Here is a 17,903-nt window from a genome sequence, read left to right as displayed (position 1 = left end):
GGCACTGGTTTCGGGAACTGACGGTCTGATGGGACGCCCCTCCTCCTCGCTTCCTCGCTGTCAGGTGTGCTCTTCCTGAGTGTCGTGCTCAACCAGGTGTCTCAAATGTAATGGGCTAATTGTGCCGACTGAACCAGGATGCTGTGGATAGCTGGGGTCAGGGCCTGGGGTGTTTCTGCTGAGGCCCCAGTGAAAAGCCTGCAGGTCCTGGACGACCAGAGGAAGATGCTGACATTCGTTCCTCCCCAGCCGGCTCTTCAGGATACGGGAGGCGGACTAAGACGGACCACCTGCCCGCATATTGACTCAGCTCTATCTGCTCTGGGTCGCGCCTCAAAGGCAGCGGCTTAGATTTCATGGGAAACCTCTCCTTCTTGTACACTGTAAATATTTTTGCCTCCTCTACTGGCACTCCAGCGCTGCTCAGCGAGTGTGTTTCCGCTTACTCAAAGGCACACACAGAAATGCCTCTTGTTTTCTCTGCGCGCCGTTTGATCGTCGCGGCGGGTCACGCCGGTTTCCAGGCTTCATTGAAGTGCGGCCCTCGGTAACTTCTCAGCCGCCGTGACGAGTCCAGACCGGCTTTTAAGAGCTCCGTTCGTGACGACTTCACTCGAGTGTGAGGTAAACCCGGGTTAGCTGTGTTATCCCGCAGGATTGAGCTCGTCGGCACACAGGTGCAGCGGATTAAAGTGGGGGCTTAAAAGTTTTCACAAACCTTGAAGTGATGTTTCACAGTTTGCCACAAGCTATGCAGGACACACCAAAGGATGAGGTCATGGCTGAAGTGTTTTCTGGCCACACAGAACGCCGTGTGTTTTAAAACTACATACCACCCTGAAAAATCATCCCCATGCAACATGATGGTGGCAGCATCATGATGTGGGGGTCTGAAGCCTGGATAAGGTAGTTGGTCACAGGAGATGTCCTGGAAGAAAGAGGCTACAAAAAAACTGTGATTAAATTGATATTATTGATTAATGAAATTTTTGGTTTTTGAAGATTTGATTTTTTTGGAAAATCTGGATTTTTTTTATTTTTATTTTTTAAACCAATTTACTCCTTGAGTTTCCATAGTTAAGAGTAATGTCACCAAACACAATGTATGTCCCAACCACATTTTTAATCTATATTTTCTTACTTTGAATTCAGGACAATGCTTCAAATGAATATTTTATTTTTAAAAACAAGAACATAGTTGGGCTGCACAGTGGCGCAGCTGTTGCCTTGCAGCAAGAAGGTCCTGGGTTCGATTCCCGGCCCGGGGTCTTTCTGCATGGAGTTTGCATGTTCTCTCTGTGCATGGTGGGTTCTCTCTGGGTTCTCCGGCTTCCTCCCACAGTCCAAAAACAATCATGTTTTTGGACTGTCTCTAAATTTTCCCTAGGTGTGAGTGTGTGTGAATGGTTGTGTGTCCTGTATGTCTCTGTGTTGCCCTGCGACAGACTAACGACCTGTCCAGGATGAACTCCGCCTCTCTCCTGGAACGCAGCTGGAGCGGAACCAGCAACCCTCCTGACCCCATTAGGGACAGGGGTGAACAGAAAATGGATGGATGAATGGATGGAAGAACATAGTTATGACATTACAAGAACACAACGCTAATGTCCAGAATTAAAATAAATAATTAAAGTCGTAATTTTACGAGAACCCCAGCAGAAGAAATAACAAAAAATAAATAAATTATAAATTTTTTGTTTAACATTTAGCGTTTATTACTATCAAATGACTGCAAATATCCGTCTGTTTTGAAGAAAAGAACTGCAGTGAGTTCGTGTGCAAGTCACTATTTCCCTCCTGTGACTCACATCATCTTCCACTGTGGAATTCAGAATTTTTCCACAAATGAAGTGAAAGTTTGATGTTCCCATTTGGCTGTGGTGGTTGTGGTGAAGGAGCATGTTAGAGTTCAAATGGTTCACTGTTTTTTTTTTTTTTTCTTCTTCTTTTGTTGTACGAAGAAATAGGAGGGGGGATATTGGGAAATATTTCTGGAAGTTGGGCGGCTGAGTTCATCCTCTCTTTGTTTCCAGGTGAGCCGACCGTCTCTCCGTTGCCATGGATGCTGGTGTTCGTGTCAGAGGAGGCCCGATCAGGTCCAGGGCGTCCGTACGGAGAGAGGTTTGTCTGCCAGGACACGGAACATTTTCTTCTGAGTGTTTTGATATAGGAATGCTCACATTGATGAGGTCCAACTGGATCAGTTCACAATACAAGAGGTCCAGAGCCTTGTGTGTATGAATCAGTGGTTCTAGCCATTAGGTGGGGCATACAGGTGTAGCTGTTTTCTGTTGTTGTTATTCTTCTTAATGTGTTTTTGCCATTTGGGAAGTTTTTGCAGACAGAACTGATATTTTGACTTCTATTGTTGTTAGAGATGCAGGAATTGACAATTTGGGCAGATGTTACCATTGTTGTTATGGCTGATAACCGATATTTACTGATATTCTATATATTTCACTATTGTTTCAACACCTTTGGGGAAAAATACCAACCAGAAACAGACTTCAACAAGATATAATAAAGTAAAATCAACATCGGTTGTTCATATCAGCCCGGTTTTATTTATCGGATAGATACCGATATGTTAAGAAAAGGCCGACTTCAGCCGATACCAATGTGAGTGCCGATATATCGTGCATCCCTACACAGTGTGTTGCCAGGGTAACCATGGTTATCATGGTTACCATGGCAGTGTTGCTAACGGTTAATCACAGGTCTTACATTTTGTGGCGCCAGGAGAATTTCATTTCTTAAACGTCTTCATTGCGTTCTGTGACTCAAGGCAGTTGAGGCTATGGCTAACTACCTGCTAACAAATCCTTGTTAACTAGAGAGCTACATTTCTGGGTTTAACGTAAATGAAAAGAAAAATGTATCGCCACTTAGCTGGACGACATTTGTTTTCACCACTAGCTCACTTCTGTTGCCTGTCCATATGAGGATAGGTGAGTTCAAAAACAAAATAAACTTTTAAGATAGGTGCTATGGGGGTTATTGTGATGCTTGATTATAGCAACTGTCCCCTATATTTACAGGGTTTTTTTTTTTGGTCATTAATTTCATTCAAGGTGGCATTTAAAAGGTCCTAAAAAGTTTTAAATTTGACTTGCATATATCCTGATAATAGGCTAGAAAAACTGGGTATTGCAGTTCTTGTGTAAAATTGCTCACATTGATATTTTTATGATGTGTTGTAGCTGTTGTAGCTGTAGCTAACATCTGACCACAGCTGCTTCTTTAAAAACCCTCCCAGCAGGACAGGATCTGCGTTCAGTGCTGAAATGTGATTTAGATTGTTTATTTGTGCAGCTGTTCTCTGTAGGGATGCAGTGGGCAGACTGCTGAGGGGAGATAAAGTAGTTTCCAGAGTCGGTTGTGATGAAGCAGAGCTTCTTGGACATGTCAAACGATGTGCATCCCGCTGTCCGTTTTTAGTGACATTCTGTCAGGCCGCCGGCCACGGTGAATAAATCCAGAAAGTGCGGACGGTACTCGGACCTCACCGTGTGTGTGTGTGTGTGTGTGTGTTTACAGACGGTGCGTGACTCTGGAGCCCAGTCCGCGAAGAGCCTCTTCAGGAGCAGAAAGGAGCTGTGCGGCGTCGGCCTGGAGCTGCCAGCCAGAGACGCCACGAGGCTCTCTGAGGTTTGCTCTGCACCGATGGAGCTCAGTTTCATCCACGCATGGATAATGTAACGCTGACCGCGAGCTGTGTTCTTTCAGATTCACTTCGTGTGTCTGCCTGGACAATGTGAAGGGGAGGACTCCACCCAGCAGGTCGGGCACCGCCCCACAGCTGCCGTGCTTGTTTGTTTGAAATTGTCGTTCAGTCTGACAGGTTTTTATTCTGCCTTGTTGTTTGTTTGTTTGTTTGTTTGTTTCACCCAGACTCTGTCCTCCCTGCCCGCGGCGCTGTGCGAGCTGCTCAAGTCTCTCCATGCGCACAGCCTGAAAAGCGACGAGGTCCTGCTGCTCAAAGACTCCCGCAGGCTGGCGGAGCACAGAGACGTTCAGGTAGCCGCCGGCGCCGCGTGTCGGGAAGTTATCTGCTGAGTCAGCAGGATGAGGAAAGCAGAAATGAGCTGGGGAAGTGAGGAGAGCGCAGACAGGAAGTGAGAAAACGGCAGCTTGGTTGTTAAACTTCTCTGTACCTGCTGCAACTTTTATTCTCTTGTCAACTTTTAATAAAGTGTTTATTATTAGTAAAAAAAAAACATTTTCGAGAAACAATCAGCACAAAAACCAGATATACTTGTTTGTTTTCCTTGGTTTTGAGGAAAACCAGAACGTTTTCTTTGTTAAAAGAAAATAATATGATTTTGTCAGTGAAGTAGTGGAGCTTTCTGCAGCCAGCTGTAGTTTTAAAACAGAGTAACAGGTGGCGCTCTCACAGGGTTCAGGATATTTAATATATTATACAATTTAAAGTCTGTGCGGTAAAATACAAGTGTTGGTGCACAACAAACAGTTGAGGGAGGAACAAAAATGAGGAGCGCTGGGTGGGTCAATGCAGTAGAGATATTTAATATTGGAAAATCTTGCAATACTAGTAAATATTGGTGTGATATCATCTGCCTGTTTTCTTCTTTCTGTGCCTCCATCGCTCTGTGACCTTTAGCTGTTAGTGTCCAGTGTCAGTCTCTAACTGGGTAAATATTACATTAGCATGTAAAGCCCAAGTTTATAACACTTGGAAATATATTAACCAACCGCAAACAGTCCTTTATGATATGAATATTGCCTCCGGTGACATTGTAGTGACGATGTATTTGTGATACGTTTCGCGGTGTGGCACTTTCTCATTTCATCTAATTAAAAACAGGTGAAACCCAAGGAATAATTTGGTTTAGTTTCCTACAGTTCGGCAGTAGTGGTGGGTCCATGCATACAGAACCGACCATCAGGTGGTCCATTCCCACCGTCAGCGATAGACAGTGTTGCAAAGAACAGACTGTAGGGGGAGCTGTTGTAGTATTTGTCTGTAGTACTAGGGAACCTGAATATCACTAGCATTTTAAGACTTTAGGCATCAATGTCAGGTTGTGAAACAGTACCTTATGTCTCCTAGAATCCCTAACTTTTATGAAATCAGTAGAACTCATTGAATACCGGCTCATAATGAGGTGCAGCATGTGCTGGATGCATGATACACTTTCCTCTGTTTCTGCAGTGATTGAGAACTTTAATGGTTTTTCACACCTCATGGTCTGGTAGACTCGGTTTGACTGGGGACTAAAATTGTAACATTTGTTTCATTTTCAGCTGCTTTGATTCTCTTCCACACCAAACCATCCAAACCATTTGAAAAACCTGTTCCCCACCTTGCCTGTGGTGGCGCTGCAGCAAGAAACACTGAAGGAAACAACTTGAAAATCTCTAAGGAAGACATGAGCGCAACTTCCTTTGTCATAAAACATAAACAAAAATGGAGAAGCGTCAGATTTTATCGTTTGTAGGATTTCTCTTTTGTTTTAGATAAAAGACCACGAGTCATTTCTCTGGCTAGCGATAGTTTCTCACATTTGTTTTGTTGTACTTACCCAGAATGCCCTGCGCCGTAGTTCGCTTCCTGCTTTTGGAACGATTGCATTCACATACGAGGTTTGTAGGCAGACCAGTGTTTGCTTTTTAGCCGCACCAGAGTTCGATTACACTGGGTTGCAAAAAATATTTTGGAAAGTTGTCCGTTTTTTTTTTTCCCAACTGAATTGGGACTGTTTTCCAGAAATGATATCAATTTTTCTCAATCAGGTCAGGGTTTTATTCTAACTCGATTTAAAGAAATCTGGTCTTCTGACTAAATTAATGACACTTTTGTGACATTTTTAGTATTTCTCATCCAAAAAAGGTTTTAGGAGAAAACAATTGTTTCTGAGTGTATTAATAAGGACTAAGGTTAGGGTTAATTAAACGTTATAAACTTGGCTTTCTGTAAGTTGAACAGTAAACATTAATAACTGTAAGTAAATGTAAATGGAGCATTACGTCCTCATTGTGCTAAATTCTCCGTCTCGTTTCTGTCCTGATGAATCTCTCCTCCTGCTCATCATCACTCAGTGATCCAGATTCTGAGGAAACCGATCCAGATGTGAGATATCTTACTCAGAAAAGCTCTATTGATGATAAGCTATGTAGATATCAAATAGTTTGTCCAACCTTTAAAATGGCAGTCATGTATTTACGATTGAACTAAAATATGTTTCCTTTGTTGATATTGAGCTTTTGACTGCATTTCTGACTTGAAATAAGCGGCTGTAGTTTCTTTCTTTTGTCCATCTGTAGATGATTTACTCAAAACATAAGACAGAGTAATATACTCCATGTTCTCCTCCACCAGCAACCCTGCATTCCTCCGGCTGTTGACCAAAATGTTGTCGGTCGTGTCAGTCCAACAGAAACAGCCAGGTCCTTTCTCACGCTTCAGAGGAAATGCAGGTGGGACGGACGGACGGACGGACAGATGTTGTTTTCGCAGCCCACCACTGCAGCCTTGTCCTTCTCCGGTCCTTTGTGTCTTGTTTGGGTTCACGGAGGCCCTGCAGCTCATTTTGTGGGTTTTCTTTCCATTTTCGTCGGCGGGACCTCCCACAGATCTGAATTCTAAAGTGTGGCTTTGCAAAAACCTATTCTGTGTTCTGACAACTTGCAATCAGAGCACAGACATAACAATAGCACTTCTATCCCTCTCCTGTAACGTACGAGAAAATCCCCATTTGAGTTCAGCTGAACTTGCTGAGGTTAAAAAGAAAAAAAAAAAATCTTATCCAAGACATGCAGAACAGGGACTTGTCAGTCCTCTTGTTTGATGCTTGTTTGAAATGCTGTATTTTTATTTTTTTTTTCGTTTGGTCCGGACATTAAAACATTTCTCTTTTTGTCTCCCCACCCAGTGTTGGCTAAAGGCTGTGTGTGTCCTGAGGCACAACCCCTCCACAGGCGTGTACCCCCAGGCCAGCGTAGCGTCTTTGGTGGGTTTGTTGGGTTGCTACATAGCGGGGGTCCGCTATGTGCTGGAGCTCCAGGATCTTCAGAGGGGTCTCAGCGAGCCCAGCCAGCCGGAAGAAGACGACACCAACCAGTCGGTCTCATCGATCGAAGATGATTTTGTCACTGCACTGGAGCATCTGGAGGAGGAAGACAATAGAGACAATCCCTGTAGGTTCATGTAAGGAGTGCTGGGATTTAGTAGGATCTCGGGTTTAAAGCTGCAGTATATAACTTAAAAAATATGTTTTTGTTACATAGTCGTTGAAACTGTCACATTAATATATAACATATGCAGACCAGAATAATATGAGACAGATCATCTGTGAAAAAATGGAGCACCTCCACGTACTAATCCCAGTACTAACTGCAGAAATACGTCTCTCTGTCAGAAACAGTCAGAGCCAAGAAGAGGACTTAGCGCTGACAATTAGGCTCATGTATGTGCCACTCTATTCTCTTCCCCTACAGCGTCTTTCTGATAACAGTTTGTCATGAATGCTAAGGTCAGTTAGCATGGCAGCGAATAAAAACTACTAATGGCAGTCGTTTCTCTGCTATTAGCATATGTAACATCGCATAGGCAAGGATGCTTGACAGCGCTAAGACCCTCCTTCTTGCTCTTATTGTTTGTTTTTGACCAAGAGTAGCTCAGGAAGGAGGTGGAGGACATTTCCACATCCAACATGTTCCTAACCTTTCCTTTTAAAATGTCCTAAAGCTGGTTGACGTCCTGCTTCCTCTCGGCTGCTTGCAATCTGCATAAACTGCAGATATACGTCGACATGTCGCAGCAGTCTGCGCTTGAATAGCTTCTGATATCTCCTTTAAACACCTCACTGATGCATAAAACGGTTCAGGTTTACACTTCACACGGTCTTCTTCACACTGTATTAACATTCACGCTGTGTGGAATTGTTATTGTCATCCCATCCTAGCAATGTTCACCAATTGGATAAAGAATGCATTTTTGAGTTGCTAATAATGTTCCACCTCCACCCCCCAGACCACTTGTTGGTGCATCAGTAATTAGGGTGAAGGTTAGGGAAACCATATATCGTATTTCCTAAATGTTTGCATGTAGGCACTAAAACATCAACCAGTTTGTCCTAAATGTTTAATTTCCCCTCAATTTTTTTTAACTTCCTTTGTGGACGACTCTTTACCATCTGAATGTCCTATTTAGTTATTTTAATATAGTTCTAACCAGTTTCCCCTTCCTTCCATTTTCTGTTCACCTCCTCAGCTGCAGCTGCGTTTTGCCATTTTAAGAAGCGTGATGTGGCCTCACAGACCATCCCAGCCCACAAAAGAAAGAAGGAACTGTCAGGGTCCCGCATTATCATAAGTTCATCTTCCATGAAACATTCAGCCAAACATGGTCCCGATGTTTCTGTCACAGTGCAGCGGTCATCATCAGGGGTTGAATCCCAGTGGACCTACTGCAGTTCCGGAGCTCGTCCGGCCTCTCCTTCAACTCAGCTTAGCGAATCAGAGGAGTCTGACTGCTCCAGCCCCAGCCCAATCATTTTCCTGGATGAAGTGGGCTACCAGAGGAGCCTGTTGGCTAAGTTGGACATCCCCCAGGTTCCAGGGGGACCCAGAGATCGAGTTGAAGACTCAGACTCTGAAGTTAGTGAATTCTTTGACAGCTTTGACCAGTTTGATGACCTGGAGGAGCCAAGCTCAGAGAGCTGCACTCTAACTCTCCCTCTAGACTCCATCAGCGCCTCGGCTGCACAGAAAAAGTCTGAGGCTGGTTCCAGTGGTCCCAGTTTGAAGTATGTTTCCAGGGGTTGCTCAACTAAGAGCATGAACCTTCAGCGCTTTGACCAGCCCTCTCTCCCAGCCAATGTGAAAAAACCTACTCCCCTGAAACCAGGTTCTCCCTACTCAGTTCACCCCGACATGGCCGACTCCTCTTGGTTGACGCAGACGCCATCTGAGGAAAATGGAGGACCTCTCTTCAGTCCTGTCAGCTCTTCTGCCTTTAGTCCTTTGGTGGAGACTAATGGACCACTGGAATACTTCTGGAAGACGGAAGAGAAAGGGGAGGACAAGTCAGAGCTTCGTAAACCTCAGGACCTCTGCTCCTTGTATAAGACCTACTCAGACTTTGCCAACAATTTGTCCAAAGAAATTCTAGGATCGGTGTGTGGTTTCCAAACTGCTGTTGACATCAGTGACAACAAGAATCTCAGCTGTGTCTGCCACAAAGAGTTCAAGAACCCATCGGGCTATCTGATGAAATTGTCAGACATTCAAGAGACGGTCACAGTCGCCAAGTTGCAGAAGAAGTCCCAGTCTCTAAAGGATGGCATTCAGAGATTTGCTTCTGACCTGGTGGAGATGAGCTTGGGGAGCGCCCTGCGAGACCTCCAAAAAGGCGTATCCTCCTGTACCACCACCCTGTGTCACCTGGCTGCTAGACTCACCTCCTCTGTTTTTCAGATGGCCTTTCACGAAATTGGCATGCGACGTGCGTATGTCTTGAAGGAGCGAGCTATCAACGGATTAGCTGGTTTCCTTGTCGGTGAAGCCATTTCTGGGGCTCTTAAAGAGTTCCTCATTGTAAAAAAACAGATTTTCCACAACACAGTGACGCAGTTTGCTGCTGACCTGGCCGAGGAGCTGGTGTTTGAAGGCATAATGGAAGTGTGTCAGTTCTCCCACCCCTCGACCCCTATCACACCTAGTGATTGGGCTTTTGGCCACAGGCAAGCAGAAGAGGAAGAAGAAGAGGAGGAGGAGGTCGTCTCCTCCTATGCTTCGGATTTGTCCGAGTCCGTCATACAGGAAGCCTTCATAGAGCTCTCTCAGGCTGACGTTGCCTTTACGAGCCAAGCGGCTATCAGTGTGTCCTTGGATAACGTCTGTTATGTCAATGCTGAGAACACTAGCACCCATACCAGCAGCATCTTTGCTAACAAACACATTTTAAGCTCCAGCTCCACTTCAGCAACTCCAGGGTTGTTAGGAGAGGAGGCTTCCTGCACAGTGAAGAACGCTCTGTTCACCGTCTCAGGCATGGCTAGCTGTATTCCTGTTCCCCATGCTGGCCAAGCCCTCTCCAGCTTCCAGGATCCAGAGGAAGCTTCCCAGTACAAGCCAGATAGCCCAAAGGTCAACACCAAAAGATTAACTGTAACATCAACTGACAGTACCTCCTCTAAACAATCTCATGCCTACCATCACGAAACCCAAAACTCCATACCTGTGGGAGGCTGCTCTCAACAAAGATTATTCCAAAACTTCTCTGGCAACATAGTGGATATGATTGTAACTGAAGCCTGTGAGCTTATTACCACTTCTAAAATGAAGAAGGGTTTTGGCGACTGCACTGACTTCCTCACAAAGTCCATTGGAAGCCGAAGGAACTCCTCCTCAGCGCAGGAAACAGCAGATTCACCTTCAAAGCACAGAGCAGATAGGGAGCGCTTCAGATATGACGGGTGTGTCCAACAGGGGTGGACTCCTGATTTTGCTCCTCCTGTTTCCTTTCCAGCCGGTTCCTCCAACCAGGGGAAAGTCCAGTGTGAGACGGATCCCAGGGGGAGAGGTGTGGATCAAACGCATCCTGTGATGATGGATACTCTCGATGTGCCTAGTGCAGCTCTGCTTGGACGGGGCCGGATATCTGGCATTCTGGATGATCCACCTCCAAGCTCTGGCCAAAAGTCTGCAGGGACTCCTGGTACCCCTCCTTCCACCCCTCAGCAGCCCAGTGAAGTCTCTAAAGAAAAACAGATCAAACAGTTTTCCAAGAAGCTGAAAAGCAAGCTAGCCAATGAATTTTCCCCTGCGACTCCTCCCCCAACCCCTCATTATCACCCTGAGCCAGGTCCTGGCCCTGAAGACGCCATCCCTGAATCAGACAAGGCTGAGTTTATGCTCAGCCTCATGCGGTCTCTGTCTGAGGAGGCGGTTGGTGATGAAGATGTTGAAGAGGAAGAACCAGTTGAGGAAGAAGGTGTTAGTGGAACTAAGAGAGGTGAAGAGGCAGACGGTGGGCGACTGGACCACCATCAAGTGTCATCTCGTAGGATGTCTAACAAGGAAGCCCTCCATTATGCTGAGCGTTTGGCGTGCCACATAGTTTCTATGGCGACTGAGATGGATACATTAGGAGGGTCAGAGGAAGAAGGGGAGTTAAACAAGAGCAGCGAGCAGAGGAGGGACAGCGTGGCTCAGTTCTCAGAACAGACCCTGAACACGTTGTGGGTGTATGCAGGCGAGGTGGCAGGACAGGTCATAAACGATGTGAAGACAATGGTTAGCTCCAGACAACAATGTCCCTACCACAGAAGTCAGGAACTCCGAAGAAGATCCAGCTCTGATGGTTGGCATCCGCGCCACCGTCACCAGTCTCAGCCCAGTACAGACCAGAGCCGAAACTCAAGGTTAGCAAAGCTTGCAGAGCAGTGGTCCAATGACCTGATAGCTTCAGTTTCTCAGTCTCCCCATTCCACTTCAAGTACCAGCTCCAGCTCTGGTATGTCCTCCGAGTACCCCAGCTGTGAGAGTGTGACAGATGAATACGCAGGCTACCTCATTAAGGTGCTGAGAAAGGAAGGTGGCACTAGGGAGTTGGTCCTAGACCAGTATGCAAGCCGCCTGGCATACCGCTCTATTAAATTAGGCCTGGCTCATGCTAGTCGTAAGAACAAGCAAAGGCCCTCCACCAGCCGCCTTCTGTCCTCCAAGTCCCTGCCGGATGAATGGAAAGCTTCTGGCAATGAGACCTTAGCATCCAAATATAGATCAGAATCTATGGGGTTTGTGTCCAGTGAGAACACTGAGTGTTGCTGCCGGGTTTCTGACAAGCAGTGCAAGAGGGAGTACGGAGACCTGGTCAACTTTGCAGAGTCTTTAGCTTACAACATCACCTGTGATGTCACACGCAAACTGCATCTTTCTTCAGTTCGCCTTCCGAAGTCTCTCACTGACTCCTGTCTTTATAAAAAGTCCAAACTTGAAGATATGGCTGACAACATCATCAGGAACTCTTTCTCCTGCCCTCTATTGTCCAAGGAGGATAAAAATAGACATTACCACAGTACAGGAAGCCTGTATGATAGGGGCTACAGCAGCAGAGTGATGCAGGTCATCGAGCATTACGCCAGGAAGATAGTCGATGACACCGTCAAAATGAGCCTGGCGTCAGTCGGACATTCCTCCTGGGAACATTCACAGACTCGTGGCTACGATCGTCACTCTCACGCCCAGAGGCTGTCTGAGGGGTCGGCTGCTGTCCAGTCTGTAGGAGAGAGGACCTGCCGTTACTGCCTGTCTCAGGAATGTCCCCACTGCACCAAACTTAGCAGACACCCTTACCAGCCTGTCTTACAGAGAAGGATAAGAGCATCAGAAAGTCACTTGGCATCAGAGCGCCTCCCTAGTGTGGGTATTCCAAAGATCCACATCGACCTGGACCACAGGGCAGCATTCGCAGAAGAAGTTGTATCTCTGGCATTGGAGACGGCTAAGCGTGAGCTGAGTAATGCCAGCCTTAATGCAGACAGCGGGATTGGCCATGACGGCACCAGCTTCGCTGAGAGCCTAACGGCAGAGATCATGACGTCAGTGCTGTCTAACGTCTGTCAGGCTGCCAACATCAGGTATGTCCTTCAGATGCTTGAACTATTTTTTGCTTAGGACTGAATGGTTTCTGTAGCATGAAAGCAGCATTGTGTAATTGGCGTGTTTGCATTTTTAAATAACGTGGAAATACTCGCTTTATCTTTTCATCTAGTTCTCCAGGTCGGGAACAGACTGAGTCCACAGTGTACCAGCAGCTGAGTGTGGGAGAAGACAGTCTGGGCAGCTGGTCTAACCTGAGCTTTGAGGACGATCACCCAGACGACAACAGCAGCTTCCTCCATCTCAGTGACAGGTAAACAACCTCTGGCTGTTTCCCACATCCAGATCTCTGCACAACTGTCAGAAAACTTGTGCTGTTGGTTAGGGTGAGCTAATCCATAGGGAATAATCCGTTGCAAGATGCAATCATACAGGTCTAACTACTCCTATAGTTCTCTTTAGCATACTTACTGCAGTTAATAATAACTTCAAGTCTGACTTCCTCCTTTTGCACCACAAAGTTAGCTGATGAGAATTAGTTTTTGTACGTCTCCATGTGTGCAAATCTTTTAGCTGTAGACTTTTTCACATATTCATCCCTTGTTCCAACCCATCCCCATCTGGACTGTTTATCGTAGAAATGCTAAAGAAATCTTGGTGTAATTTCATATAAATAAAAAAATTGGTAGCATTTATTTTATAAGTATATAAAATAATTGTCCCACCTGGGATTCGGCTATGAACATTTTATTTTTGGGAAGAAATCTTTTGCCCCACTAAATACATGTACTAAAATTAAATATTGGGTTACGTTTAGTTTATCAGTGTGAAATTTTGGATTTATATTTAACCAGGTTGCCAGTAACGATGATCAGTCTCATATGGGTTATCTTTATCTGTAGGATGTCTGAATAGTCTCCCATGTCTGATTGCTGAGGTCATAGTTGTAGTGGAAATCTTGTTTGTAGGTGACTCCCCTGGAAATGAGGCCCCCGTAAAAGTTTTTTGTCTCTATGGAAGCAAAACTGACAACATCTGCCATTCTCCCCTCAGATACCAAAACAACACAGTGTGTGATCTAGACCGAGTTAATGTATCATAATATTTTCTAAAGGCGTGTCTGTGAGTTCTCTGTTCACTTCTGGCTCCGTTTCTGTCAGAACAAAGTCCATCATGTGTAATTCATTAGAGCCTTCCGGAACCATTTCCGCTCTGTCGATGAAGTGACACAAGAAAGCAAAACACCTTGATGGGCCTATGTAGCCAAGACGCACGGTGATAAATGGAGCTTGTTTTGCCGCGTGTCACTCAGTAAAACCACAAGAGAAAGCTGAGGTAATTGCTGATTATTGAAGGTATGTTTAGCTATCAATTCTGCACACCTTCCAGATGAATGCTCATTGCAGTTCAGGGGATCCTTCCTGCTGGCTAATTACTCATACCACAGAGACTGAGTGTGTTGTTGTGCTTCTGTTGCCTGCTGGTTGTCTTGGTAGAACCCACATGAGTACCTCGGTTGTGTAGGGACAACAGCACGATGATCTCATGCTGTTAAGTCTTTAGCAACAAATGATTCAATGGGGAGATACAGGGGAAAGATCTACCTCATCTGGTAAATCCTCCTTTGTTTTGTGCCTCACCTAACAGTTATAGGACTATTGCAAATCTCCAGAATAATTCTTTACTCTGACTATTGTTTATGTACATTACATGAGGGATAAGAACATGAGGAAAATGATCATTATTGAATCATCTGGCTCTGATGTTGGCATAACCTGTCTTTTCTTCTTTGCAGCAATGGGAACAGCAGTAGTTGGAGCAGTCTGGGCCTTGAAGGGGACGTGTGTGAGGAGCGTATGTCGTTCTCCCCCTCTGACAGGTTGGTCCACCACAGCCTTGTACCACTTTCTAAACACTAACCCAAATCAGAAAAAGACGCAACAGTAGCTGTGTTTCCATTGCAGATGTGTGCAAAACATTGTCAATACTCTGCTTATGTCCACAAAACACAAGTTTGCAATTGTTGTGTCTCCATCATTTAAAAAACGCATTAAAGTGGGTTCAATGACACAGTGGCATTCCTTGCAGCATGAGATGGTGCATTTTCATGCATGAAGGTGATTTTGCTACTGAAGGTTCAGCTCTTCTTTTTGAACCATGACAGAAAGTGATCAGTCAGAAAGTCCGTATATTTTGCCAAGGTCATTTTCACACCTTCATGGATTCTGAACGGGCCGACCAATGATTCTCTCCACATGATTTCAGCCCAAAGCATGACTCCATCTCCTCCTTGTTGACGTCACAGCTCTGTTGGGATGTGTTGTCCGTCCACCACCAATCCACTACTGCGTCCATCTGGACCATCCAGGGTTGCATATCAGTCATCAGTGAACAAATCTGTTTGAAAATTAATCCTTCATGTACAGCTGGACCCACTGAGACCGTTTCTGCTAGTGATCTCTGGTTAGGGGCCCAATAGTAGGTTGATGCACCACAGGCCTCTGGAGGATCCTCCACCTTGAGGCTCCAGAGGCTCCAGCAGCTTCAAATAACTGTTTGCTGCTTTGTAAGGGCATTTTAACAGCTGCTCTCTTAATCCAATGAGTTTGTCTAACAGAAACCTTCCTCATTATGTCTTCATCTGTACAAACCATCTTTGTTCTGAATCATCCACAAATCTCTTCACAGTACAAGAACGCTTCAGCTTTCATTAAATATCTAATGTTTTCATACCTTGTCATATGTAACTAGACTATCTGATTATTTTCGTCAGCAGAGATCCTTTCTCTTTCCCATATTGCTTGAAACCTGTGGCCTGCTTAATAATGTGGAACATCCTCCTTAAGTAGATTTCCTTTAATTGAGTTTACCAGACAAACTAATCAACCAGCTCTCTGAAATTAATCATAGATATTCAAAGAGCCCTGACACACAATACCGTCTATAAATTTAATAGCGCAACAAAAAATGTATCTTTATGACCCTTAAATCCAATTTGCATAATAATTTGGAACACAGTGTACACTTTTTCACATGTCCAGCAGTTGTAAGTCATTTCAATCATTCCCTTTGCACTTTTTTCTTTGATAACTTTTCTGGTGCAAAAAGAAATGTTCTTCTGAAACTGATCTCGTTTTACCATCCATCACATTTTCAAACACTGCCGCTTTTGGTTCCCCTCTCTTTATTTTTCATTTACATAAATCCAACTTTTCTTAATTTATGTCTACATCTTCTATTTTATATATCTCAACTCAGGGCCTTACAATTGAATTGTTGCATAATAAGATGAGAAAAAGTATTGAAGCTGTTTCTTTGTTCCATTTAGACACTTTGGCTTTCAGCATGACTGCTGTCTATATTTCCAATAATTCCACCGACTTGCTGCATTTCCAAAGTCCTCTTCACACTTTGATGAAGAGTTCATATTTCCCAACATTTGATAATGCCAAAGATTTGGGCGAAAAATATTCTGTGGACTAATGAGACAAAAGTGGAACTTTTTGGGAGGTGTGGTTCCCCTTATGCCTCATAGCTACAAGTTTGCTCCATTAAGCTTTGTTTATGAGCCAAAGCACACCAACAAATCCACCTCTTAATAGTTTGACAACAATGAAGGCTTTGGAGCGGGCTAGTCAAAGTCCGGACTTAAATCCGACTCAGAGGCCATGGAATGACCCCAAACATCCTCAGTGTCCTCCAATGATCCTGAATTAAAACAATTTGCAAAGCCAAGCGTTCCAGCATTCCTCCGCCGTGATGTAAGAGACCTCACGCCAGGTATCACTTAGTCATGATACCTGCCGGTTGTTGCTGTTAATTATACTTCATCTGAAGTAGATGTATTTAATAATAGGCTTTTTTTCAAGCTGGAACTAGTCAGATTGTGCTGTACAAGACATTTTCTAAAAGGTTTGTAGCCTGGAGGCAACAGCGACGCTGGGAGCCGGGTGGGTTGGACGTGGATACGTTGTATATATTTGGTGTTTTCTGTTTCTCGGTGCCTAAAAAAAGCCGGCTCAGGTATTTGCCCTCCTTTTCACAGATCCAGCAGAGTCTACCTGTCTGTTGCCACAGGCTGTGTCAACAAGTCTGTGATTAACAATCCGAGGAGGAGAAATGACTGTTTACCTGTTGTCGAGGATCAGCAGAACTGACAGAAAAGATATCAGGGGAAAAACTGATCAAGATGTTTTCTGTATTGTCGCATCTTAACCGTGATTAGACAGCCAAGCCAAGCAGTCGTCTGTAATGAAGTCAGGAACCTTGTTACGCAAAATCGACAAATCTTTGCGCTTTTTCATGCATAACTGCGATTTTATTTCATATTTTCCACAAAAATGGTCAGTAGGTTAAGCTGCTGCCAACAGGATAAAAACCCATTTCGTCTGGAAATATATTGAAGCCAAAACTCCGTCAGTGGCATAGTTATAGCTTCACTCAGTTCAAATTCACTAAAGGAAAGCTGTGCTGTTGCACGTTAGGTAATAAAATGTTTATTTTCTTATTTTAAAAAAGGAATTGAATTATGTGTTTGTTTACATCTTTTAATTCAGTTCTAATATTGTGTAAAATGTTTTAGGTGGTTCAATATAAAATTTGAATTTTTCTGTATTTTTTTTAAAACTGATTAATCGTCAGGACCGTCAGTTACGGAAACAATCGTTAGTTGCAGCTTAGTGTTTTCTAAATATCCCACTTTGCATGTTGCTCTATCACATAGAACACTTTGAGGTTGCTGTGTGACTTCTGAAAAGGTTCAGGGCGCTTGAATACTTTGGAAAGAAAGAACTGTGTGTTCTCAACCTTTGCTGTTAGTCTGTAACCTGTGTGACGTTCTGTCGTCCAACAGCGATAACACCGAGGACAAGGAGACGGAGGTCAGGGAGTCCAGTGGTAAGCAGCCTCAGCGTTCCGTTCCGTCCGTGTGCCACGGGATCCCGGTCCAGAACCGATTAACGCAGAGCTGCTGGCCTGTCTGTGCTGCAGGGACGCTGTGTGCAGACAGAACTCCGGCACAGACCGCGCGCTCCGCTCTGCTCATCATCAATTCAGACTTCAGGGAGCTGGGACGCGGCCTCCAGCACGCGACCTTCGACCCCCAGCTCAGGAGCATGCTGCAGTGGGCGGCAGCCTCCGTGGTCGACGTCCCTCAGATCCAGCTGAACGTGGACAGAGAGCTGCAGCAGGTGATTCAGTGAAATGAGTCATAGTTTGTGGAACTGCATGTGGCAGCAAGAGTCAGATGGTGACATAAAGATTTAGTAGAAATCATTTGACATTTAGTTCAGAGTTTCTTTCAGTTCTTTCTCAGCGGTTCAGTCTAACAACTGAGT

At 44.8% G+C, this 17,903-nt stretch overlaps 1 protein-coding gene across 2 annotated transcripts in view; it reads left to right on the top strand.

Moving 5' to 3' along the window:
• Positions 1 to 17,903, top strand: part of akap11 (A kinase (PRKA) anchor protein 11) — a 28,928-nt gene that overhangs the window by 6,396 nt on the left and 4,629 nt on the right. For both annotated transcript variants that reach the window (XM_044131945.1, XM_044131946.1), the window contains 10 exons: positions 2,034 to 2,121; positions 3,538 to 3,648; positions 3,727 to 3,780; positions 3,892 to 4,017; positions 6,894 to 7,158; positions 8,234 to 12,605; positions 12,740 to 12,880; positions 14,363 to 14,446; positions 17,420 to 17,463; positions 17,557 to 17,756. In XM_044131945.1, the coding sequence (XP_043987880.1) occupies positions 2,059 to 2,121; positions 3,538 to 3,648; positions 3,727 to 3,780; positions 3,892 to 4,017; positions 6,894 to 7,158; positions 8,234 to 12,605; positions 12,740 to 12,880; positions 14,363 to 14,446; positions 17,420 to 17,463; positions 17,557 to 17,756 (5,460 nt within the window). In that variant the 5' untranslated portion in view covers positions 2,034 to 2,058. The remainder of the gene's footprint in view (positions 1 to 2,033; positions 2,122 to 3,537; positions 3,649 to 3,726; positions 3,781 to 3,891; positions 4,018 to 6,893; positions 7,159 to 8,233; positions 12,606 to 12,739; positions 12,881 to 14,362; positions 14,447 to 17,419; positions 17,464 to 17,556; positions 17,757 to 17,903) is intronic.

The sequence above is a fragment of the Gambusia affinis genome, linkage group LG11, assembly GCF_019740435.1.
Source record: "Gambusia affinis linkage group LG11, SWU_Gaff_1.0, whole genome shotgun sequence".
In the NCBI taxonomy this organism is placed as follows: domain Eukaryota; kingdom Metazoa; phylum Chordata; class Actinopteri; order Cyprinodontiformes; family Poeciliidae; genus Gambusia; species Gambusia affinis.
The sequence above is the reverse complement of the archived record's forward strand: the minus strand, read 5'-3'. Positions and strand labels throughout refer to the sequence as shown.